This window comes from Lemur catta, chromosome 12, assembly GCF_020740605.2.
Source record: "Lemur catta isolate mLemCat1 chromosome 12, mLemCat1.pri, whole genome shotgun sequence".
NCBI lineage: Eukaryota > Metazoa > Chordata > Mammalia > Primates > Lemuridae > Lemur > Lemur catta.
Genome location: NC_059139.1, coordinates 27,479,148 through 27,506,718, shown reverse-complemented (window position 1 = coordinate 27,506,718; position 27,571 = coordinate 27,479,148). Strand labels below are relative to the sequence as shown.

The following is a 27,571-nucleotide window of genomic DNA, read 5'->3' as shown; positions in this document are numbered from 1 at the left end:
GTGGGCTTTGCCTTAAAGCTCAATATAATTAATTAATTCATGCAACCCACACAATCCAGTGAGCTCTATGCTCAGCGCTAACACATACTAAAATGTCAGGAGGTAAATGCTATCATGGAGTGACAGACAATGTTTCATGAAAACACGGAAGGCAGAAAAACTATTCGGGCCTAGAGAATTTGCAGAAGCTACCCCACAGAGCTCATGTTTGATTTCAGTCTTGTGGGTAAAGAGGAGATTGTCAAAGGACCAGAGGCGGATGTGTAAAGTCATTTTAAAAAGGAGAGATAGCTTCCACAAAGGCAGAATTTTGAAGCATAAGGCAATTTGGTGGGAGAGACAAGTTTAACCTTTTACCAATGGAATCACTAGATAAATACTTCAAAATAACAATAATAATTTAAAATAGAATTTGTAAAAAGAGGATATTTTCTTAAATTCAATACATAATTGTTGATCCATGATAAATCATTTACTCTTTTTTACCTCCTTCATTAAATTGGCCTTGCTTGATCTCCAAGCATAAGCAAAAGAGAAAGAAACAGTCTTGCAGAGAAGTTGAAAAATAAATCCTGAAAAAATATGTTTTTCTTGCCTATAAAATTTTTATTCAGTCACTCTTCCAGTTACCAATATCCAAAATAAAATATAGAAACGACAGTAGCTTAATTATACATGGAAAATATCGATGAAGGAAGCAAAAGGACTGAAATTCTTACTTGTCCCTAGGGCTGGATTAACTCTTTGCAGACTCTGGGATTCTCTGCCAAGGAGAGCTGTTGTGGCTGGAACAGAAAGAAAAGGAAACCATCAGTCATCCCTGTCAGAACGACACTGTTATGGCATCATTTTCAAATGATTAAGTATGACCTTCCCTCTCACAATAATCCCCCTATTTTGAATTGAAATTTCACCTATGTTCTAAAAAGAACTCATAAAAATCAGAGCAAATGAAAACCTAGTCTTAGTCACGTCTGGTCTCAAGCCTAGACTCAGTAGGGAACAATTTAAAAACAAAAAATGTCTTCCTTTGTCATTTTGAGTACAAACTTGAGTCTTACTTGTGAAAACAAGGAGGACTATAAATTCTTCTTTAAAAATAGTATGAAAAACAGTTCAGTTAAAAAAGTATATTTTTAGAAACAAACATGTGAGCTATCCTGGGAGTGGGGAAGGAATGAGGGGAAGTGAAAACTGGACAAGAGAGACACAGAACTTTATGATGTACGATGGGCAAAAATTCATCTCTTATAAAAGCAGCTGTAATTTGACTGACACTAGTAGCAGGTTGCATTAAAACTAGGAAAGAATGGAAAATAATCAATGTAGTTGCCAGTCCACCTTTAACTATTACACTGGGTTGCTTTGCAAGCATCTCAGCTACAAAAAGTATGCAACTATTATCTGGGCTTGGTGGAGAAGGGTGTTTCTCCAGGATTCCCCACATCAGATTATATTATCTCTGGGTTTTTCTTAGAGGGTCAGTGTGGTCCAGGCCCACAACAAACCAAAGCCAGTGAAGCTACTTGTGATATTGTGATATATATATTTGGTCTTGTCCCTGTTTCCTGATAAATTCCTAAAACCCTTGATATCTCCACAGCAGTGTCTTCTTGTATGCTAATGAGTTGTCTATTGGCTGGGTGCTTTGGTGAATCAATATTTTGAACAGTCACACAATATTTTAAATTATATGGTCTGTTTCTTTTTATTCTGTCTCTAAATTTTTACTGTTATCTTCATCTGTAGATCATTTACTCCCATATGCAATGAAGAATTATGACAAAAAGCAAACATTTTCCTAGAATTTGTAATGTATTACACGTTGATTTTAAGGTTACCAGAAAGCAAAACTGCATTTTATAACATTCCCCTCAAGTACACTTGCTGCCTTGATACCCTAAGTTTCTATTAGTACCATTCTTACCTTGAACAATCCCACCACCTTCACTGGTCCTTGCTACAAATCAGAGAACACTCACCTATTACCTCTTGATCTAAGCTGAGCACTAAAATAAGACTTTTGATCAAAGTTCAGAAAGTTTATAAAACTTCCAACTGTGAATGACTTGTTCCACTGACAACTATGCACTACTTGAGAAAGTTCTGATAGCTAAAAGGAAGAGGAAAATTAAGTTTAAAATAATAATAAATAAAGAGAGTGGAAGGAAACTCTTCAGGGTGGTAAGAGGTTTATGGCAAGATTGTGGTGATGATTTTACAGACGTATATGTATCTCCAAACTCATGAAGTTGTATAGATTAACTATGTACAGCTCTTTAATATGTCAATCATACCTCAATAAAGTTGTTTAAAAATAAGTTAATCATGAGATAGCACACAAACGTGTTATTTTGGTCAAAATTATCCAGCAAGTTTGTCTCAATTTTCAGCTTGAATCTGAGAAAACTAACAAACAACGGTTTCCAGGCCTCAGATCAGCAGTAAAGTTGACAAATTCTTCCAGAATCATGGCTGAAATGGAATGTGGATGTCAGTTATGAGACCCCAAGAAGAGTGTACAGCCAAACCTCAGGGCCGGAAATGTTTGGGAAGCTCTGGCCTCCAGTCACAACCGGGATGTTGCTCTCTTTGCAAACAGACATCTGGTGCCCTCCCCTTCATGGTACATTTGGTGACATTTTCACAAAGCAAAAAGCCTTAGTCAGCTAACACTCTCAACAATATCTGATGAATCAAGACATAAAAGGAACAAATGGCAACCTCATGGAAAGACCACAGATTTATGTCAGTGCCGAGCGGGTGCTGATTACAAAAGTAAAGCATGAGGAACAAAACTGTGGTGTCTTAGCAAATGGAGGTGTCACGCTCAGTCATCAATCTTAATTCCTGTCAGAGCCATGTACCTAATGTCTAGCAGTGCTAAGCAGTAAGGGAAAAACAAAGGAAGACAATAAGCAATGAATCACAACGCTGAATCACAACAAAAATTAATGAAACCATCACAAACTGTGGTCTCAGGCTCTGCAGGGATCCCTTTTGTTAACTATTACCAACAAATCAATAAATACTTCTATAGGGCTTTTAAATGCTGGGGTTAAAAATGAACTAGCTGCAGCCCCTGGCCTCAGTGAGCCCACACTCTTCTAGGCAGGAAGTAAGTGGTCGACCTCTGGAGGGACGATGGTGGGGCCCTTAACAAGTCTGGACAAGCTTCCTGGGGAAGGTGACTCCTTAACACAGACGCTAAATTTGGGACCAAGAGGTAATGAAGAGGAAGGGAAAGTGCATTGGAGGCCAAGGGAACGACTGCTGAAAAGCACAGAGGTAAGACACAGCCTGGGTACGGAAAGATCTGTGATCCGCTGGGAGTGCATGGGGCACACCTGAGCAGGGGATGTGTCGTGTTGGGGAACAAGTAGGTACATATTGGGGACAATCTTGCCAAAGAACTTAAATTTGATTCTGTAAACACTGGGGAACTACTGATTTGTCATGCTCTGAGGTGGAGCTTCTTATAGTGGGTTTGCCAAAATTAGAACTGTAATCTAATTCTCCCTACTTAACCCAATTTTGTACTCAACTTCCCAACTGAAGCATGTATCTAGACCTCGGTTTCTCTGTCTGGCAAATGGGAATGGTAATAGCGTCTACACATAAAAGGTTTAAATCAGTATGTGTGAATAATTTAGTCTATAATATAGTGATTAGTAAATATCATTGTTATTTTATTGTCATTGTTAGTCACTACCTTGACTGCAGGAGCACATCTTTTCCCATGGAGAATTTAACAACACTTTTACATTAGACTTTGTGTTCTTAGGGCTTTTCACGTATAAAGACTAGGACGTTGTCATAAACCACTTTAAGACCACCACTATTCAGGTCTTCCCTGTGCAGGCTGTATGTAGATAGCAGGTACTTTCTCTAAGGGACTCTGGTGATGTGGTATCAGTGGAGTAAGGGACGGGAATTTACTTTTGTCTCTACTGTATTATTAAAGGAGCAAGAATGGGAGAATCAATGTTCTGGCAAGTATCGTAATTCACCAGTTGTGCAGCAATGGCATTACAACCAACCCTGAGGCCGGGCGCTGTGGCTCATGCCTGTAATCCTAGCACTCTGGGAGGCCGAGGCAGGAGGATCGCCTGAGCTCAGGAGTTCGAGACCAGTCTGAGCAGGAGCAAGACCCCGTCTATACTAAAAATAGAAAAAAAATTAGCCGGGCGCAGTGGCAGTCAGGAGGCTGAGGCAGGAGGATCACTTGAGCTCAGGAGTTTGAGGTTGCTGTGAGCTAGGTTGATGCCACTGCATTCTAGCCCGGGCAACAGAGCCAGACTCTGTCTCAAAAAAACAAACAAAGAAAATAAAAACAAACCAACCCTGAATAGACAGTACAAACACAAGGAAGTGAAACGTGGCACTGTATGCAGCAACCACCCTATCCAACGACAAGAGACAATTGGTGCAAAGGGCTACTCACGGCATCTGCACAAAGTAAGCATTGGGTAATGTTAGCCATTGTTATCACTGTTAGCTTAGGATTATGATAATGATAATGACAGTGTTGTAACTGTCATAGAATCTTTATTTCAAGACTTCCTCTGAGAGGCTTTGCTCTCTCCCTCAGGGTGCACAATTGCTCTCCACCCAGCAGCCCAGGGTACCGCTCAGACTCTTCCTTGCTGTAATCCTTTATTTGCCTGAGCCCAATGGTACACAGTGAGGGTATTGCTGCTTTCATCTCTGTAAACTCTAGTATGAGCACGGGTATACTATAGTAGAATAATAAAGTCTGCTAAATAAATGAGGCAGATGAAGATGAATTAAAAATGCTTTAAACTTTGGCATTTGGATTAAAAGGAAATCAAATAAAATAGTTTATTCTCAGAAAATGGTGTCTCCCCTCGGAAATCTCAAGTTTGCTTTTCCTGTCTTTTTGAAGTCTATTTATCCTCGACCACACTCCAGAAATTTTCCCTGCTCAGATCTCAACCTCTAAAGCTCTTTCCAGACCCATCTTTGTCTTCCTGTCCTTCAATTCCCATCACCAGAGAGTATTTAGTTTGAAGTCCTTATCTTTCTCCGATCTGCCCTTGCAATATGGCTCAAACTCAAGCTCATGGCCTGGCGGCACTGGTGCTGTGCCCCAGACCGTCCTGCTGCCTCCGAATGGGCTAAGCACATTTTATGGGTTTTCCCACTTTACTCTCACAACAACTCTCTGAAGTGAGTTATTATTATATTTTATGGATGAGGGATCTGAGGCCCAGAGAAGGTAAGTAACTTGTCTGAGGCTACCCAGCAATCACATGGTAAAGCCCAAATTGAACTGGAGCCAGATTCTGACCCCACCCCGCCTGTTTCCCAAACTTGCCTGATCATTAAGATCTTTGCAGCATTTATTAAATGTACAGAGTCCAAGACCCTGACCCAGATCTACAGAGTCTTAAACTCTAGGGCCCTGGCCAATGTGCACGTCGGCAAGGTTCTGGGAATCTTGTCATCCCACCCTCCTCCCTGCCAGGTGATTCTTACAGCAAGAAGACAAGATGGGAAACTCTTCACTATACTTCCTTGCTCTGGTCAGAGTCACTGTATCTTCTGCAGGGCTCCACTTCTAGGACTTCCCTGATATGTACTCACAGCTGGTTCTCAGTAGGAGGCACTTGATAAAGCACGTACTGATTGAGTTTTTGAAATGTTGCAGATATTCTGCAAAGCTGAGGCTTTGGGCAGAAATATCCTTCATGGGTCAATTCTCAAGGCTGCCCTTGCAGCCAGGCCTCCTCCTTCTGTCATCACTGGGTGGTATCACCCAGCGGGTCCTCAGGCTACCTCTGTCTTCTAGCTCACAAAGTCCAGTGGGCCCAAGTGCAGGGACAGTTCTAAGCTGGAATTTCCTTTCTTTTGTGGCTCATTGAATTAATTGTATTCCCATCCATAGTTTCTCCTGAACTAAAGTATATTATCTTATACACGATATAACTCTTGGCAGCTCTAAAGAAGACTATAATCTGAACAGGAAATCTCTGAGCCTTTCCAATAGACAATATTACCTCCCCACATCTCCACAAGGGAGTGAGTTTCTTTTATACTTGAACGGTAAATCATACAGCATATTATGTGAGACAGAGAATTTAAACAAAGAGAAAAAGGATCCCCGAAATAGTGCTTCAAACACTTTTTAATGCTAAAAAGCCTGCTTTACAGTCAAAATATAATGAATTTGGAAGAGAAACCAGTGTCATGAAAAGAAGCACATGCTTAAATAAATCTGCGCGAGCCATAATCTGCTGTAAATATATTTTGAGAGTAGCTGGACCTTGAGGTAACAAGAATTAATGTGGAATGAGAGATCATAAAGACCTTCTTTTCTCACAGGTCTCTTTTCTGGTTTACAGGGACAAATATGGAAGTTTCCTAATAACTTCAAGCTTCTTATATTCCTTTCTTGTCCATCAGTGCCCTGCTTGGTTGAGTTTTTTACAGACATCCTTCAGACACAAGCTGACACATGTACCGAGACATCTGCTTGCAATTACAGATGGATACTAGTGCCTGGCTTTTCAAATGTAGCCCTTTGCATGACAGGGCCAGGTAGAGGTGCAGTGCCTTTTGGAGAGCACACAGGAGGTGGTGTTTTTACGAAGAGTACTCAGAGGAATGCTTCATATGAATGCTGGGTCTCAGCTGGCCTGCATCTTCCTTCTGCAGAACTTCCCTGCAGTTCCAGCTTTCCCTTCCTACTGCTGTGACAGCTGTGAAACATCCTGCCCAGCTGGCCACCCAGAGCTGCTTTTCATCACGGAGAACAGCAGGGGGATCAACACCAGGCCATGACCAGCGAGAGAGTCCTCTCTGCCACATGACACAAGGAGCCCAGATTAATCACAGCAATGCTAAAAGGAACAAAGAGAATCACAGGTTGGCACTAGGCCAAGATCAATCCTGGGTAGGCCAGTCAGGAGCATCTGGCTGAGATGGGAAGGACAGACAAGAGAATATTAGAAGGTCAGACTGAGGTGTGAGGAGAAGGACAGAGGGTTTCTTCCTTTATAATGCTGTCTTACATGCTTTTAGGACCTGGGAATTCACTCATTAAAAACAACAGACAAATCAGTCTGGATTTAATGTAATTAAATCAAATTAAAACCAAATTAAAGCTCAGATGGTGACTCGTAGATGAAGTGCTGGAGGCCTGTGTTCAGTGGCATCACATCACTAGCTTGAAATCAGCCATGGTGGGAATATTTACACCATAAACACTGGCAAATGCTACAGATAAAGGCTGTCTAGCATCTGATCGTTTGAAAATTCTACCTACCTTGCAAGGTCAGTTTGGGTGTCTTCTCTTTCATGAAGCAATTTTTATTTCTCCCATTTGGAATACACCTCTTCATTCCTTGGGCTTCCACAACACTTTTTAAAACAATATCTGGACTATAGCACTTATTATTCCCTGTCTAGTACCTTAGTTATCTAACTTGTCCAAAGAATGATAACTTCAAGTTTGAAGGCAAAGATTATGCCTCATTCTCCTTTCAATCCACCATGGCATTAGACAGTTCCTTAAATATAGTGAGTGCTCAATACCTAGTTGTAAAATTACTGAATATCTCCCTTTCAAGAAAAGTAGTGAGGCATTATGACTTGTATTGTTATTTTAAATTTACCAGTTAATTGGTGTCTCTGAAGTCTCAATTTGCAAAGAGAAGATTCTAAAGTGTATCTTCAGATCCTACAACAAGTATGGGACCATGGACACTGGAATTTGAGGCAAAGTCAGCATATTTCATGGTATGTAGTCCCTTGCTAGTGTTTGGTGAGGGAAAGAAATAATGAAAATAAGGTTGTTTAATTTCCTCTACTCCCTCTGTCACCTGGATGGATGCATTTGCCTGGCCTCGCACATAGCAGCAAGCTGGTCTTTTGATACTGAGATATGTGGCATTTGTTGCTTATTTACTAGGCTGAGACTGGTGATAGTGACTCTTAAGTCCCAGGAGTTGGTTATTTTGGCAAATTCATGGATCTTCTTGTTCAGACTAGGTGGCATTTCAGCAGCACAGCATGTCAGGGGAGTCCTAAGAAAGAATATACTTTGGCAGAGGTTTGAATGTGTGTTTTCCATCTCTGGGCAAAGGTATCTTTCAAAAACAGGTTGGTCTGGGCTCCTGCCACTCTGCCTCTTATTTCCAGGCTCCACTCATCAATTTCCATCCAACATTTCTTGAACCAATTCCAGGTGCCTTAGGAAGTAGGTATTTCAGAGCTAGAGAAAGTAACCCTGAGTTAGAATTGTTTCGTGTGAGCACTATAATGTGCCAGGCACCATGCTACTTGCTGGGGATATAATGGTGAAGACAGTACATGGAATTCAGCCATCCTGGACCCATGTTCTGGTGTGTGTCTGTGTAAGCAGATAAACAAATCGATATTGTAATATAATGCCAAGTAGCAGGGTAGAGTAGTAAGGTGTGGGGAAAGTGGCTAGTATAGACCTGAAAGCAGTGTGGTGATGAACTACACAGATAATTTGTGGGAGAACATTCCAGACAAAAGGAATCAAAAATACAGGCCCTAGGCCGGTGTGGTGGCTCACGTCTGTAATCCTAGCACTCTGAGAAGCAGGAGGATCACTTGAGGTCAGGAGTTCGAGACCAGTCTGAGCAAGAGCAAGACACCATCTCTACCAAAAATGGAAAAGAATTATCCAGGCATTGTAGTGCACAAACTGTAGTCCCAGCTACTTAGGAGGCTGAGACAGGAGGATCACTTGAGCCCAGGAGTTTGAGGTTGTAGTGAGCTGTGATGACACCACTGCACTCTACCTGGGGCCCTGGAGGAGACTCTGTCTCAAAAAAAAAAAAAAAAGTAAACAGAATACAGGCCCTCAGATGCTCAGATGGGTTTAAGAAGTAGCAAGGAGGACTGTGTGTCAGGAGCAGAGGGAGTGAGGGAAAGTAGAAGAATTTGAGGTTGCAGAGGTACCAGAGAGGGCCAAACTTGTAGGGCCTTGCAGCCAGAGGAAGGAACTATGGACTGCTCACCACGTCAGATTGTGTAAAATAGAGCCAATGAATTGGAGCTGCTATTGCTGCCAGACCTGACCCATCACAGTATCTCTGTTCCACTTCCATACTTTACTGTAATTGTTGGGAATTGGGAAGTATTGGGTCAGGGTCCTGAGGCTATGTGGTGTGTGGTTTTAATTCATTAATTACCTTTATCCCATGGTATTTGGTCTGGGTCATAGACACAGACTAGAGGGCTATTTGTTTGTTCAAGGCATATTTATTGAGCACCTATTATGTACAGGCACTATGCTAGACATTGGGATATGGTGGTGAACAGACTAACACAGGCCCTTGGGTTCATTTCTCTTTATTCCCCTAAATGAATCCTTAGCCCCAAACCAATGCATCTGCTCACCATCTGGCACATTTCTGATGTTAGGTCTTTATTTACCTTGTATCATTTTCCTTGCTCTCTCCAGAATGTGGAGAAGATCAGAGGAAATTCCCCTCTATAGAGTGGGGATAGTAATTTTAAAAATTAAATAATGTATATAAAGTGCTTAGCAGAATGCCTGGCACAGAATAAGTGCTTCTAATTATGATCATCTATGAATTAATGGTATTTATTAAAATGGCACTCATTCATCTGATAGTTACTTATATCTCATGCTGTATCTTACATTATTTACTTTTTAGGTATTTATGTTCATGCCCCCTCAATTAAATTAAAAGTTCACTGAAAGTAGGAACCACATTTTATTCTTTACAACTGTACACATAGTAGGCCCTCAATTAATGTGTGTAACAGGATGACTATCTGATCTTTTGTTCCAATGACCTAGCTTTTAAATTAATATCTATCAGATATTATTTATCTATCATTAGTTCACAAAGAGTCTTAGTGGAAAGGTGCATACATTTGACAGATATATTTGTCACATTTGTATGCGGTAAAACAGAAAATTTTGATGCATCTCCCCTCAAATGCTTGACTCAAATATTTTAGATTCATTTTATGAAGGCCAATTTCAGAAAGGAATTGTTGAAACTCTGCTTTGTGGCCAGCATGGAACCAGTTCCAAAAACTATTTTACAGTAGAAAATGGAAGCTCTACAAAAAACTGAATCAAGATGGATAAGACATATTTATTCACCATAGACATGTCCCTTGGCAGTAAGGTACCTGATGTTTACTTTTTTTAAATTTGCCCTTTTTGTTGTGTTTTATGTAGTTCTTGGCTCCAATGTGAAGCATCCTATATGAGTGACAAACCTTAAATGTAAACCTAACTTTAGTTGGTGTTTTCAAAAGGAACAATTAAAATTGAGTCAAAAAGGTCAGTCAAATCACACAACATCATTTAAAGTGGAAAATTATGCCAGGCATGAAAAAAAAAAACACGTTTTATGACATTTCTTCTGGAAGGAATATGTTTAAATTGAAAAGTAGCTACATTTCTTCTTAGCTATAGGGCAGGCAAAGCCTTAAAGTCTAGAATATAAGTTTTGTTTCCTTGCTTGCATTGTGTTTAACGTAATGACGATATACAGAAAAAAGTCAAAAGCCTTATTGATTACCCATACATGGCCACTGCTCTGGCCATAGATGCTTTGCACAGTGTGTCTTTGTGTTAGCCCGGAGGGGAGCCCTGCCCATAGGCTTTTTGGCAGGACATGGACACTGTATGGCTTTAAGCATTCCCTGATCGAATGTGGGAAAAGCAGCAGCTAGCCAAGTTCTGAACAGAGTTTTTATTGTGCTGAGGCCGGGAGGTGAGCGGGGGATGGGGAGGACAGGACTCCCACACAACTTCTGCCTTGCTCTACTTTCTGGTGGATGTAAGTTAAAAAATCTGACAAAGACACCTTTCGGTAGATGAGGCAAAGGAAGATCTGAGACTGTATATAAACCAAGTTTAGAATATGTAGCCAGTGAGATATACATATGGACATATGTGTGTGTATGTGTGTGTGTATATGTATAAATATATAAATGAACTTCCTAGCAGTAGCTAGTGCAATTGAAGAGCAACCAAACTAATATGTTTGAACATTTAGATCCCAAATGAGTCTTGTCTACTATTAGCCCCTTGTCCTATATTGGAATATTTGAATTGCTTAGTTTCGATTTAAGGGAATGACCATTCACTTGTCTCCATCCCCTTCTGCTATTATTATAGCCCAAACTGCCAGCACCTTTTGCCTGGACTATTAAATAGCCCCCTAACTGGTCTTTTCACTTCTACTTTTGTCTTCCTTAAACTAACTACCGAAATATTAAACCTTTTTAAAGCATAAACAAGATCATGTCTAAAAGTTTACTGTCTAAAATTCTCTCGTGCTTCCCATGTATTCAGACTAAAGTCCAAACTCCTTATCGTGGCCACCACGATCTCCCATGTAGTAAACATGACTGACTGCCTACCCAAATTGCCTTTTCCCCTTCCTCCTTCATAAGAGAATCTTCATTTTGTTCAGTGGCCCCTTTCTCCCCCAAGAGCAGCTGACCCAATGTCCAACTCTAAGAGCTGGATGGAGAGAGTACCCCGAAGAGATTAGTTCAAGAAAGAGGATGTGGCCCATGGGAAATCTTGCTGGGGGCATCTAGAAAATTAAAAATAATTTCAAAAACCCTAAAGGATGAAGTATTCTCCCTGCTTCATCTATTTCACCTCAACCCTAAAAATGAAGCTGATATACCTAAGAGGGCAAAGACAAGAAAACTTTTGGGAAGTGAATTTGGAGCCACTGGATTTAGTCAGTCGGAAAGCCTGTTCCATCTCTGGTTTTCTCATTACATGAATGACTTAGTTTTCTTATCATTTAAGTCAGTTTGATTATGCTTCCTGTCACTTGTTCCTGTATTGATGCACTCCAAGAGTGGCCCCTGTTTACTTAACTCTCTTACCTCTTGTGCCAATATCTTTTTATCATTATGCCCCAGCCCTTAACGTCTCAAACTCATGCAGCCTCAGCTCTTGCTACTCCTAATACCTGAATGATCTCTGTGTGATTGGCTTAAGCCTCAGCTTAAATGGTGGCTTCCCAGAGATACTTTGTCTGATCAAAAAATCTGAAAGAAGCAACTCAGTCACTTCCAGGCTATCACCTTGTTTTATTTTCTCCACAGTTGTGATTTATCCTTATTTTGAGCTCTTTTATCATTTATTTGTATTTATGTCATTTTCCTATCTTTTCCTCACTAGAATATAAGGCCTGAAAAAGCAAGAATCCGGTATAAGGTAAGCATTCATAAATATTTGTTGAATGGGTAAATACATGAATGAAGCCCTTAGCCCTGTAATAATGGGGCCCTTCCCTATTTTCTGCTTGTTAGCTTATCTACAATAGACTTCAAAGCTGTAGGCTATGCATTCTAAGGATGCACCTTTCAACACTTTTCTGGAGACCCTGTAATAATTCCTTAAAATTAGCACCAATGAGTGGTTGCTAATTTGCTCATCTGGGCATAAAAGGCTGTTAAAACAAGCAGAATCTTTGAATACAAAGAGATGGCAATCTAAAAATAGTTAATGTCTTTTCCCTGTTCCTAGCATTAGCATCATCATTGTTTTCTTGGACTCTCAGAATTTTTGAACTGTCTATGATTCCTCCTTTCCATACTAGTTGTCAGAACATACAATTCGCTCTTTCTTTGCCTTCAGTGTTTCTTAGACTCATCCCTTCCTCTTTCCCACTCAATGCTTCCCTCAAGGAGCTTCATGTGCTCACCCATGACTTACTCCAAAGCCTTCTGTTATCTTTGCCCTGTGAGCAGATTCCAGTCCATTCTTTGTACTCATGCTGGATTACTCTTCCTAAAATACCATTTCATTCTGTCACACTTCTGCTTATGGATGCAAATGGACTTGCACTTGCTGGAGTAAGTCCAAATTCTTCCTTCAAAGTGTTCCTTCAGAAGGCACTGTTTTACCTCTCCGACTTCTTTCCTACCACTTGCTAATAAAGATACATGCCTCAGACAAGACAGTACCCTTGCCATCATCCACCTGTGTCCTCTCTTCTGTCCTTAACCTTTTGCTCCTTATTCTCTTCTGCTCGAAGATTCCATCCCTTTCTCCCAAGCAAAATCTCCGACTCCTTGGAGAACAGCCTTCCTTCACAAAAAACCTTCCCTGGCAGTAGGCTCCCTCCTGACAGTTTCTGACATTTTAACCCTCCTCCCTTGAACTGGGCACTAAAGTTTCCCATCAGTAATTTTTCTTAAAAAAAAAGATTGGTGAGGAGGAAGATGGAATGAAAACTATTTATACCCAGGTACTACCATTAATATGAACTCTCCAAACAGGAAAACGTGAGCCAAGTGCGTGCTATAAACAAGCAGCACAACAGTGCTAGAGGACACTGCCATTTCCAAAGAAGTTCTAGAAGTCACATTAGAATGAAGACTATGTGTAATACTTATTTCCAATAATTAGAATCTATCTAAAACTTCTCAGAGATAAATTTATATTGTTTTCCTTCTGTGGACATTTTCTTATAATAGATTGGCAAACATATTTTAGAAACATTAAAATTTATAGTCGCAAAATTTTCTTTAATTAAAATCCACTAAGTATATGTTTATTTTTCAAATTCCTACTATTAGAGTATAGCCTTTGAGGGTACTCTTCTGTTTCCTAAGCTTAACCACACTATCTACTTACTATTCATAAACTAGGCATGTATAAAAGTAAGTAGATGATATATCCACACTGTTTGAAAATGTCTTAAATAATCCATTTCTTGGTAATGAAAAATATTGTGATGACAAGCTGATTCTATATAATCATTTCAGTCAACACATTTATAGTGAGCATTTCTAAATGCCTAGCTCTTTGCTAGGTTAGGACTAAGGAAAAGTAGTTGAAAAGATCCTTGGGCTTGGAGCTCACAGTGCAGTCGGGGAGCAAACCTAAGAGACCAGATGCCACCAGAGGCTCCTAAGGGCTAAAATGTTTAGAACTAGTTGATGCTCAAGAGTGGCACACTTCTGAAAGTTTCTGTAATTACTAACATGAAAACAGAGCTTCTGCAATTAGTAACAAGAAAACATGAAAGTATAAAGTCACTAGTAAAGGTGGGCAAAAAAATCATTATTTTCTCTTCAGCTTTTTTTTTTTTTTTTTGCTGTGAATCATTAAAACTTTAAAGGCATACCCTTGTAAAGTGCCCATGTTTAAATTTCATGTGAAGCAGGTATGAGTTTTCTGTATGTCACCAGGGTGCAAAAAATGTCATATTATTGTATTTCTCTAAAATTGATATCAGTCTGACTTTCAACCTCCCCAACTCTTACCAGGTTGGTGGGATACTCAATTTCAGCCATAACTATGGCACCATTTCCTATCTTGGGCCAAGGGAGGGTCTCTGGAGATCTTACACAGAGATAAAGATTTTAAAAATCTTCAAACTTTCTCTTTCCTTCTCCTTGGGTCTCAACTTTCCGTAACTCCAAAGATGCTCACCTCTTTCCTACTGTTTGTAAACAAATTTTGAAAGAAAAGTCCTTTTCCAGACTTGCAAACACCATGGAGCCAAGAGAATGAAAAGACTTGGCAGAAACAAAACACAAATCCATGCATCAATAAATATTCCTGTCCATTTGAAATGTTAAATGACTAATGTTCACCTTCCATTCATACTAAATGACTCAGATGTGTTGAAAGGCAGTTTTTTTTTTTTGGTGATTATTTCCTTGGAATTGTAATTTAGAGTAGAGCAGTAATTTGTGCTCCATGCAAAAAATGCTCTCTAGGTCCTATAGAGCTTGCTACTCAAAGTAGTATGGTCTGTGGGCCAGCAGCAGCAGTATCACCTGGAAGCTTGTTAGAAATGCAAAATTCTCAGGCCCCACCCCAGACCTTCAGAATCAGAATCTGCGAGTTTCCCAGTTAATTAATGTATACCTTAAAGTTTGAGAAGCACATCTCTAGGTGGTTTTCCTCCCTTTTTTCTTTTCTACTTCTCAAACACAAAAGCATAATCCTAGCATTTCTTATGGACCCTGAAAAACCTTCCAGATGAGTAATGAACATTAGGCTTTAAAAGGGGGCTTCTTTCTGTTCTGTAACATTTGGATGAAAACTGTCACAACATCTGGGATTAAGAAATAAATAGACTTCCAATGGGAATAAAGTTCACATTTTACTTCTGGAGGGAATGAAGCCTAGTTATGCTCTGATTCTAAATTTATGCTGCTAATTTTACTAAATTGTGTATGGACAAACTTCTGAGCTAGGATTGCTAAACCGTAATTTGAGAAATAAAAGGCAAGCATTTGGTCCAGATCCCAAACACAGCTTACAGACTGCTTATTACAGACAGCAAGAAAATGTCCCTTTAGCCAGGGTACAAGTAGTTTTCAAAAGTCATTAGACTTGCAAAAATTCTATTTGGTCTATAAAATTTACACTTGACTCACTCATTTGCACTTTGCAATTCTAGATTATTTTCCAACCAGATAATCCTTTCTCCTAACGTTCCTAACTCTAATAGGCCAAGCTCAGGCATATTTGCCCACTACAAACACGCCAGTTCTTCCTCACTCCCCATCCCCAGTGGGGATTAATCAGAGAAGAAAAATAGATTAGGTTAACATTTTGTATCACTTCACATGTTATGGCATTTAGGCATATCATTCACTCATTCATTCACACATTCATTCCCACTTTTATCTATTTTCAAATAGCTGTTTTTAAGGCTCATTTATGTCTTCAAGATAATGTCAAAGTCAAATCCCTGAAACATAATCTACAAGTGATTTTTCCTGTTTTTGAAATGATGCTCTCTAAACTATATAGGGATGCCTTGTATAGAGCACTACCAGGGAAAATACTTGGTTTGTCCATTTCTTAAGAACATTTATCTAGTGGCCATTATGTGTCCAATCAGTCATCAAACATAGATAAAGCAATATAAGAGGCAAGGGTTGTGAGAATTAAAAGTATAAGACAAAACCCCAGGTAGATTACAGCTTAACTGGAGAGGCCAGACAGCAACACATAAACTGTGAAGCAACAATAGCAGGGATGACTTAGAATAACAAAGTCTTACAAGAGGGCCTTCCCAAAACCTTGTCCACTGAGTTACAAACTAGGTCAGTGATGTAGTTGGGATTGTTAAAAGTTGGAACAGCCTGGAAAGGCTACACATATAAAGTGAAACTTGAAGTGGTCCCTGGAGACTGACTAGAGTGGCTAGGTAGGTGTTAGAGGAAGACAGATGTCAAGAGGGCATAGTCAGATATAATATTATGCATGTATTTTAAATTTGAAACAGCTCTATATGAAATACTTATAAAAGAAGATAATTTTTCCTTTGGAAGAGCAATTTGGAAATTATTCCCTGCAGTTTGTAAGTGAGGCTTGATTTGCAGGAGGTCTAGATCCCAAATTTATGCAGATAGTAGGAGAGACTTAGGGGGTACTCTGCATGCTGGTAGGCTGAGAACTTCTGACCAGGGGCAGAAGACACCACCATTTGTGAGGGTGAAGGCCTTGGAGTCACATGGAAATCTCTCCTGGAAGGTGCAGAATAAGAAGGGAAAGGCCCATTTTAAGTAAAAGTGTTGCTTCAAATAAACATTGAAATGAAGATTTTAGCCTATCAAAAATACATCATGTTCTTTCCCTTTGTTTATACTCTTTGTTTCTGAGAACATAATACTAAGAGAAAGAAATGACAAATAATTATACAAACTGTAAAAATCAATGTCTATATTGCTATAAGTCAATCTGTAAGCCAAGGGGCTACCTATTTGTCATGTGAGGTTGCATGCTATTAATAGTTTGGTATGTTGAAACAAAAGTTCAATTCTAGAAGTCAGTAGGTAACTACCTACTGAACAGCAAATTCAAAATAGTAACATTTACTATTTGGCCCTGTTTTCTTCCTAAAACTTGTTGATGTATACAATAATGGATTTTCAAATAAATGAGAAACTTACAAAATCCTATCCTGAACAAATGTACAGCTCATTCCCTCAACAGAGATGATCCTGACTTACTTCTTGTTGAAGTTCAGAACTCTCTAGCTATGTAAATGGTATTTTTCAACTATTTTGTAGTCTTCATTTCCTTCTATAATTCAGACAAATGTCAGAAAGGGCAAACTTGCAACTAGTAGAGCACCGTTCATTCATTCAACAAGAATTTGTTGGATGTGCCCAGACAGTGTTATCCTAAATATTATGCCAGATACAGAGATAAATTAGACATGGATCTAACCTTCCAAAATCTTATAGTCTGACAAAAGAAAAACACATAAATCAGACATGGGTCTAACCTTCCAAAATCTTACAGTCTGATAAAAGAAAAACACATAAATCAGATATGGAACTAATCTTCCAAAATCTTATAGTCTGACAGGACACAAACACATAAATATAGTGTGACCTACAATACTTCATGTGATATACGAGATGTAGATAACAAAAGGCTAAAAATAAAAATGGTCAAGAGTCTGATGAAGGAGGAGTCAGAAAAGATTTTGTGATGATCATGGCAATATCTTGAAGATGGAACTGGTATCTGCAGAACTTAAGCTCTTATGTAATCATTAATACATTCCCTTCATCATTCAAGTTCCAGGCTGAAATGCTATTTCTTCCTTCACCACTCTATCTAAAATAGAACCTTCCTCTAATCTCTAATTCTTGGTCAGGAAACCCTGTTCTTTTACATTTGAGACTCTTACATGATTTATAAGCATGACCTTGTCCATTGCCTTGTTTACTGTCTATCGCTCCTTTACTGGATTCAAAATTGTAAGAGGACAGAAACCATGTGTACTTTGTTCCCTAACATATGTTCAGTTCTAAGCACAGGGCTTGGCCTATACGGAGGGCAGAGTAAATGTCTGTTGACTAATGCATCTTAGTTCAAGAGAACAGTATGAACAAAGAGGCAGTGGTGGATAAGCAAGAGTTATATGCAAAGACCAAATATTTAAAATAAGTTGAAATATAGGGTAAAGTGAAGTGGTAATTAAGGATAGAGAGAGGAGTTGGGACTAGATTATGGGGTACTCTGAACTCCAGGTTAAGGAAATTTGGGCTTTTAAAATTTATATGAAATAACCATATTTTTTCAACCCTAAATTTAGACACATTGTATTCATGGGCCAGCGAGACTATCTCTAACAGGACTGTCACAGAAAACCTGAGGTATAAGATCACATATCTAAAGGCAAGGAGAAAGCTTTGAAAATTCCTTGAGAGGTGAAATTACATTATAGTCAAGATATAGAAAAATGATTCTAATAGTTAATGAAGGGACTTCATCAATGAATTTCTTCATCTGGAAGATATGACAATATCTCCAAATTCTGCCAGCACAACCTATCACTCCAGGAAGGGTTTAGGGGCAAATGGTGGTAGATGAAAATGCATCTCTCCGATCTCCTATGGCAGAGAGTGTAACTGGCATATGCCCTTAGCTGTTGTGCTCTGAAATCCACCCAGACAGTGACTTAGCATGACAAGGACACTAAGGCAGGCCCATTCCTGGGAGACTGGGGATTACTCCTTTAAGCAACTTTGGTTTGAAGACTCCCCATGAGCCTTTCCAAAACTTTCTTGGCCCTGCACTGCTAAGACTTTCCCTCCTCTCTGCCTTTTCCCTTTATTCCCTTCTGCTCTCTCTCCCTTTTCTCATTCCTTCCATCCTTTCTTTTCTCCCTCAGAGGGGTCAGGTCTGCATCTCAGAAAACATGGGTAACACAGCAGCTAAACCATGCATCCCCAGAATCACAACATCTTGAGAAATACGATTTCACCTCGTCAGCCACTAGCTGGCTGCTAGAGAGATCAGAAAACACTGTATCATGAGCTAAGGAGCCGCTTAGCTTTGTTTCTTCTTCTAAGAGTAGAGTACACGTACTGGGTAAAGAGGCTGGCAAGTTTGCAATACAAGGAGAGTCTCAAGGACTTAGAGGGGAGAAACAGGGAGCTGGGTGTTTTTGCCTCATCACTCTGTACAGAGCTAGGGGAATTAGCTGGTAGTAGTACTCTCATATCTGTTTAAAAGCATCTCTTTGCTCTCTGTGGTCCTGGGGGACTCATGAATGCCAAGCCCCATCAGCTCTCAGAGCCAGGTGATTTAGGATCCAGTCCCTTGGATGGGAGCTTAAAAGTTGGGATACTCAATGAGTGGACAAACTCCTTCAGGGGAGAGACTGGACAGTTGGTTTAATCATTGGAGTGAGCCAGAGGGAAAGATGTACCTATAAAAAGACTCTGTTATCCTTATTCTGAGAGAGTTTATAATCTAATCAGGAAGAAAAGAATTGATGCATTGAAAATAAGAGCAAAATAACAAGGCAACATAATCAGTAGCTAAATGTCTTGGTAGTATGTATTACAAACGATGGTAGAAGACGGGCTAAACAGGACTAGTCAGGAAGACTGCATGGAAGAGAAGGAACTTAATTTGGGTGTAGAAGGGGCTGAGATTTGGAAAGACAAAAGGGAGAAGAGCCATTTCAGTGTGGTAACAATAACAGAGGCACAGATCACGTATAAATGTGAGACTAGCAGAAGTTTAATGTTAGTTAGATCTTACTGATAGTTTTCTCCTAAGAATTCTGAGTATTGAAAATAACTAATACCTCAATCCACTTTCAAAGATTTCTTGGCAAAGTGAGGGAGGCAGATATCTTCATTGTTTTACAAATGAGGTTACTGATTTTCTCAATTACAATTTGGGCTGATTCTAATTACCTACTGGCAACTAGAAGAGTCAAAACAATTAGGAGTTCAGTCAGAAGGTGGAAATCCTGTATTGTCTGTCAGTGTGAATATAAGAAAGTCACTTAATCTTCTTGAGCCTTGATTTTATCAACCAGGAATGGAAAGTGGAGTCATATCTATCTTATACTGGGTTATTATGCTATTAAATTATATTAGTAAATGTGAAAATTCTTTTTAAACTCTATAACAATACAAATTTTCATTGGTACTTTTGTTACCCTATCCACTACACTTCTATAAGTAATGTAAAAATAAAAAAGAATGGGAAACTTTATTGGTAAGACCTTGAAATTCACTTTTCAGCCTTGATTGCACCTAATTCCAAATCTTTTTCATTATGATTTGGGGATTCAATTGAAATTGATTTTCTTCTGCAAAGTCCACCAAATCTTCAAATAAGTGCTTATAAAGTGTTTCATTTTTTCCAGTCACTCATACATAAATAAGTGAAATAAGTTCTAGAATTTTTTGATCCAACAGGGGCATTAATTGTATATAGTTGATAAAAAATAGTGGGGATAATTTTGAAAGTCTCATCCGCTAGCTAAAGTGAAGCATGTGCTAGTATTTCTATGTTAGATTTAGTAGTAAATATAAGAAGTCTATCTTCTCCGACAGTCAAATCCCTGATCCAGAATAAGTCACCATGTAACATGTTTTGTAACACTCGAGGGACCTCAATATCAGCCAGTGTCTGGTTCAGACGGTTACTGATCTCGAACTCTTTATTCTCTGAAGAAGGGTAGTTTTGGAAGGTAAGCATGGCACCATGTGTGAAGAGGCAGAAATCATACATGATTGAATAATTTGGTAGGGGAGGTTTCTTGCATTTTTCACCTGCATTTTCTCTTCTATGCTTTTCCAAACACTCGTTGTACTTATATTTGGAGAGCAGTTGTGGTCTACAAATTTTGCATGTATCTGTTGTCCATTTGAAAGTCTGGTTATTGCTTGGCTGTCGCAATTAAGCAATTTTCTGCTTTCACAGCACTAATAATAATTAGCTTTTAAACTTTATCTTTCGCCACTAAGCATCCTTGCACAGTTGACTTATCACAGCCTTTCCGTGAGGGAACAATTTCACACATCTCTCCCCTTTTGTAGAAAGGAATACAGTATGAAGGAATGATATTTGACTTCCCCCAACATGAAATCTATATTAGTCAGGGTTCTCCAGAGAGATAGAACCCATAGGATATGTATATGGATATATGAGGGGTATTTATTAGGGGAATTGGCTCATGTGATTATGGTGGCTGAGAAGTCCCACAACAGGCTATCTGCAAGCTGGAGACTTTGGATGCTAGTAGCATGGCTCCATCCAAGCCCGGACACCTCACAGTCAGGGAAGCTGATAGTATAACTCTCAGTCTGAGGTCAAAAGCCTCAGGACCTAGAGGGCCACTGGTATAAGTCCTGGACTCCAAAGAATGGAGATCCTGGAGTTCTGATGTCCAAAGCAGCAGAGGAAGTCTGTCCCAGCTCTCAGAGAGAGACCAGTTTGCCTTCTATATTTGTTCCCTCTGAGCCCCCAGCTGATTTGACGGTGGCTGCCAACACTGAGGGCAGATCTGCATCTAATCCACTGGGACTTACACATTAATCTCCTCTGGTAACATCCTCACAGACATATCCAAAATAATGCTTTACCAGATTTGTAGGTATTCCTTAATCCAGTCAAATTTATACCTTAAATTATGTTCACAAGTCCATCCCTTGTCAATTTGGCACCCATATGCACCCCTTAAAGCATACTTAATCTCCAAATAAAGGCAATAACAAGGCAATAGCTCCACCTAACATGACGCAACTATCCTGTGATTGTGATTTTCAGACTTTTAGACGTTAGGGACTTTGATTTTTTGGAATTTCAACATTTGAGATTATGGCATTCAGGATTGTGTCTTTTGTGGTTATGATCCAAATCTGGACCTAACAGACATATACAGAACTTTTTACCCAATAGCAGAAGAATTCATATTCTTCTCAAGTGCACATGGAACATTCTCTAGGACAGATCACATGTTAGGTTACAAAACAAATCTTAACAAATTTAAGAAAATCAGAAACATATGAAGTATCTTTTCTGACCACAAAAAATAAAACTAGAAAGCATTAACATTAATAAAACGGGAAAATCCACAAATACATGGAAACTAAACAACAGACTCTTCAACAACCACAGCTGAAAGAAGAAATCACAAGGGAATTTACAAAGTATCTTGAGGCAAACAAAAAAGAAAACACAATTAGCAAAACTTTGGGATGCAGAAAAGGCAATACTAAGAGGGAAATTTATAGCTTTAAATTCCCACATTAAAAAAGAAGAAAGATCACAGAACTTTATACCTCAAGGCACTAGAAAAAGAATAACAAACTAAACCCAAAGTTAGCTGAAGGAAGGGAATAATAAAGATTACAGCAGAAATAAACCAATTTTTTTTTTTTTGAGACAGAGTCTCACTTTGTTGCCCTGGCTAGAGTGAGTGCCCTGGCGTCAGCCTAGCTCACAGCAACCTCAAACTCCTGGGCTTAAGCGATCCTACTGCCTCAGCCTCCCCAGTAGCTGGGACTACAGGCATGTGCCACCATGCCTGGCTAATTTTTTCTATATATATTTTTAGTTGGCCAGATAATTTCCTTCTATTTTTAGTAGAGACGGGGTCTTGCTCAGGCTGGTCTCGAACTCCTGACCTCAAGCGATCCACCCATCTCGGCCTCCCAGAGGGCTAGGATTACAGGCGTGAGCCACTGCGCCCGGCCTAAACCAAATATTGAATAGAAGTAGTATAGAAAAAAATCAACAAAACTAGGAATTGGTTTTTAGAAAATATAAAGTCAACAAACCCTTAGATAAGCTAAGAAAAAAATAAGAGAAGACTCAAAATCAGAAACTAAAGAGCAGATATTACATATATGCTTCAGAAATAAAAAGAATCATAAGAGACTATTACGAACTACTATAGGCCAACAAAGTAGATAACCTAGAAGAAATGGATAAATTCCTAGAAACATCCATCTTACCAAGACTGAATCATGAAGAAATAAAAAGCCTGAACAGATCAATAACAAATAAGATTGAAGTACAGGTTGAGTACCTCTAATACAAAAATCTTAAGTCCAAAATTTGAAACTTTTTAAGCAATGGCATGATGCTTAAAGGAAATAAATGTTCATTGAAACATTTTAGATTTGGGAAACCTGTAAGTATAATGCAAATATTCCAAAGTTAAAAAAAAAAAAAACTCAAAGTTTGAAGCACTTCTGGTCTGAAGAATTTCAGATAAGGGATATTCTAACTGTCAGCAATCAAAAACCTCCCCCAAAAGAAAAGCCTAATACCAGATATCTTCATGCTAAACTGTACAAATGTTCAAAGAAGAATTAATACCAATCTTTCTAAAATTCTTCCACGAACAGAAGTAGAGAGAATACTTCCAAACTCGTTATATGAGGCCAGTATCATCCTGACATCAAAGTCAGACAAATATACAAGAAAAAAAGAGAACTACAGGCCAATAATTGCGATAAACATAGATGCAAAAATCCTCAATAAAATACTAGCAAATCAAATTCAACAACACATCAAAAAGATTATACACTATGACTCAGTGAGGTTTATCCCTGGGATGCAAGTTTGGTTTAACATGTACAAATAAAGCCATGTAATCTACCATATTAATAGGAGGAAAGATAAAAACAACATGATCATCTCAATAGATGCAGAAAAAGGCATTTGACAAAGTTCAACATACATTCATGATTAAAAAAATCTTAAAAAATAGGTATAGAAGTGAACTTTTTCAACACAATACAGGCCATTTATAAAAAGTGTATGGCTAACATCATAATCAATGGGCTTTTCCCTAATATCTGGTACAAGGTGGGAATACCCATTCTCACCACTTCTATTCAATGTAGTACTGGTATTCTAGCAAGGGCAATTAGACAAGAAGAAGAAATAAAAGGCATCCTAATTGGAAAGAAAGAAATAAAATTATCACTGTTTGCATATGGCAAGATCTTATATGTAGGAAGTATCAAAGATGCCACAAAAAACCTATTAGAACTAATAAATGAATTTAGTAAAGTTGAAGGATACAAAATCAATTTACAAAAACCAGATACATTTCTTTTTTTTTTTGAGCCAGAGTCTTGCTTTGTTGCCCAGGCTAGAGTGAGTGCCGTGGTGTCAGTCTAGCTCACTGCAACCTCAAATTCCTGGGCTTAAGCGATCCTACTGCCTCAGCCTCCCGCGTAGCTGGGACTACAGGCATGCACCACCGTGCCTGACTAATTTTTTCTATATATATTTTTAGTTGGCCAGATAATTTCTTTCTATTTTTAGTAGAGACGAGGTCTTGCTCTTACTCAGGCTGGTCTTGAACTCCTGACTTCGAGCAATCCACCCGCCTCAGCCTCCCAGAGGGCTAGGATTACAGGCATGAGCTACTGCGCCTGGCCAAAACCAGACACATTTCTTTACACCAATAATGGTCTATCCAAAAAAAGAAATCAAGAAAACAATCCCACTTATGATAGCAAAAAGAATAAAATTTAAGAATAAATTTATTCCTGAAATAAATTTAACCAAGGGGGTGAAAGTCTGTACACTGAAAACTATAAAACATTGATGAAGAAGTTGAAGAATATATATAATAAATAGATGGGAAGACATTACATGTTTATGAACTGGAGAAATTAATATTGTTAATATGTCCATACTATCCATGTCTATACACAGATTCAGTGCAACCCCTATCAAAATTCCAATGGCATTTTTTTCACAGAAATAGGAAAAAAAAATTCTAAAATCCTTATGGGACCACAAAAGATCCTGAATAGGGAAAACAATCTTGAGAAAGAACAAAGTTGAAGGTATCATACCTCCTGATTTCAAATTATATCACACAGCTATCAAAATAGTATGGTAATCAAAACAGCATGGTAGGTGGTGGAGTCCTCAGTAGTATGTCTGGATTTCTGTCTTAGTAATGGATATGGCAGGAGAGCTGGTGGTTATTTCAGGGTCTCTTGACACTGTAACTCTGCTCTCAGTGCCTCCCAGCCTCCTAGCCACATGGAGGTCCACCATCCAGAACCTATGAATGAAGCTGATTGTCAACCATGGATACTGGGACCTAAAGCTAAGCAAGCCATTCAAGACAACTCATTCTGCCTCCAGGCTGACAGTTTCCCTGGCCGTTGAAAGAGACTTGGAAGGAATGCCGCAGGACCTAGCTAGTCTTTCCTCAACCCTGGCACTGGAACCATAGATGCCTGTCTTGGTACCTTCCTTGGAAGAACAAAGTACTTTTTCTAGGCTGTTCTTACCTAGTGGTGTGTTGGAGCCAGCTCTTACCAGCTTGGGGGCATTGGTTGTTGAATTCTCAGGAATTCTGTAAGCCAGTTATTAAACATAGCCTTTATTAAAAATTAAAGTATAACAACTTAAAATTAAATTATATTAAAAACAAATGTGGTAAAATACTCAAAATCTATCATGTCATAGTCATTTTACTACACTTAATTATTATCTATGTTCTTGAAGTTATTTATTTCTACTGTATTTGTAGGGAGAAAATACTACATAATGGTGGACTTTTGTGCCTCTCTTCCAAACTCTACTTTTTGTCACATTGGTAACTTGAAATTGGTCATTGTGGGAGTATTTACACCACAGAAACCAGCAAAATGCTACAAATCAGTGCCTTCCCTTTCCCCAGACCTTGTTAAATCTTTATAAGCACACCACTGCAGATGGTCCTTGCCAGTCAGTCTTGAGTGAGCATAATGTGCACGCCGGTGGTCACCCAGCCACTCCTACCCATCCTCCACTGTGTCCTATAGTGATGTCACTGGCCAGCCTCACTGGGCTTACAGGTTGAAGTAGAACAGGTTACCAGCAGGGTGGGGTGTGATGCTTAGAGGATACCCTCTCAATTAGGCTTGTCAGCTGAGTGAAGGACTAATTTGCTCAAAACTGATCTCCTTACAAGTTGGAGTCTACAAAAAAGGAACCGGCTTCCTGCCATGTAAGAGTTCTAACCCAACCCTTAAGGCAATCAATTCTGTTCGATCTGAAGCCTTGAACCCCAGCCTCCTGATCATGATAGGAGAGGAGCTGGTGCTACCTGCAACCACAAACACTAAACTGGCAGGATTAGGTTGGCACCAAAGTTCCAACATATCATATTTTTATTGTATCCGGGCCCCTGATCACACCAGGGAAGGAGTCAATACTTTCGTTATCAGGTAATTTAAAACTCCCACAGTCCAAGGCCCTGGTACTGCAAGACTGTTCATGCACTGCCCTGAGGAATGAACGGCTGAGCAGTGCACACATGCTTCTGCCCCTGTTTCCATGGGTCTCCCCAGTGACTGCTCCAGCCATCCTGCTGTGAATGCTGCTCGGCTATCATCTTTGTTTAGAAAACATTCTCAAAGCAATTTATATACATACACATTTCATTTTCTTTACTTACCTGCCTGTTTCTCTTCATTTCCTTTGCAAGTAGGGACCCATTACATGCATTCAACACATTATGAAGCACTTTGTGCTATATACTGTGCTAGGCTCTATACACAATGATAAATAAGGCAGAGCTGGTGGGCAGCCGATAAATAGATGTTATAGAGAATCAATTTTAATTTGAAACAGAGAGGAAAAAAATGACTGCAATTCACTGATTCTTCTTTATACTCTCACTTGCTTATGTTGATAGGCCTGTTTCTATTTATACCACCAGGACTTTCTCCTAATTGGCCTCTCAGACTTTAAATTTTCTCCCTTCTAATTTATTTTAGAAATTGAAGCGAGAATCTTTCCTTAATAGGAAACTGTTACTCCACTTTTCTAGAGCTTCTATCCTTAGCTGCCTCTTCAATCAAATAAAAACATAATGAGGCAATTGGCTCCACTACTCCACAGGCAGACAGATCTCCTGACTATACTCGGGACATCACTCGCTCACTCCACAGCTGCAACTTTGTTACAGCCAGTCTCTCACATACAACACGCGCATCTCCAGAGACTTACTTCCTTTCCCTCCTAATCTCCACTTAAGTCCCATTTCATTAATGAAACCTTATACAGCTCCCCTGCCTGGTCTGCTCCACCCTGGGCACTCCAGCGATCCTTCTCAACTGGATCATGTATCTGTCTTTCTTACTTACTCATTCATTCTCATTGGAAATTAAATACACAATAGAACATTTTAAGAAAAATAAATCAGAGCAAAGGAAAAATAAGATCCAAGAAATAAGATAACGCCAGGGAAAATTTCATATAGAAAGAAAGACACTAGGCCTTGAAGAATAAATAAATTGAAGTTGAACTTTCAGCTTTTGTTTTCCTGGTGGCCAAAGCAGACCAGAATGCAGTTCTAAGATTTATAGTGGACATAAGACAAAAACATACCAGCTTCTGAGGAGAAACAGGGTTTTTACTATGGCTTTAGGCATTTCTCCCACAGATAATTATACCATGTTGCCCACGGATCATTATAAAAGGGAGCAGTGTGCTCTACACCATTGCTAAGATTATGGTAAAATATTTCTTAGGGTTCCTTCTTATAAAATTCAAATGAGCAGAGGCATTCGCCAGGGTAAGTAGTAAGAGATGAAGGAAAACCAGGTGGTTAATGAATACATCCCAGCCTCTATCTAAATCCACACTTGTTAGTATTATTGCAGGAAGCATTGTTGAGCCAGAATTAAGCATTACTTACTAGTATTTACTTTGGGCCTTAGATTGTAGGTTTCTAGATGTTAGAGAGTGTGTCATGAATATGTTTTCTATTGGTAGGTTCACAAAGTCAAACTACTATTATACTATCAA

The 27,571-nt window shown here is 39.1% G+C and overlaps 1 protein-coding gene across 11 annotated transcripts in view; it reads right to left on the bottom strand.

Moving 5' to 3' along the window:
- Nucleotides 1-27,571, bottom strand: part of GHR (growth hormone receptor) — a 227,464-nt gene that overhangs the window by 63,797 nt on the left and 136,096 nt on the right. For all 11 annotated transcript variants that reach the window (XM_045565745.1, XM_045565741.1, XM_045565744.1 and 8 more), the window contains one exon: nucleotides 720-785. In XM_045565745.1, coding sequence (XP_045421701.1) covers nucleotides 720-785 — 66 coding nt within the window. The remainder of the gene's footprint in view (nucleotides 1-719; nucleotides 786-27,571) is intronic.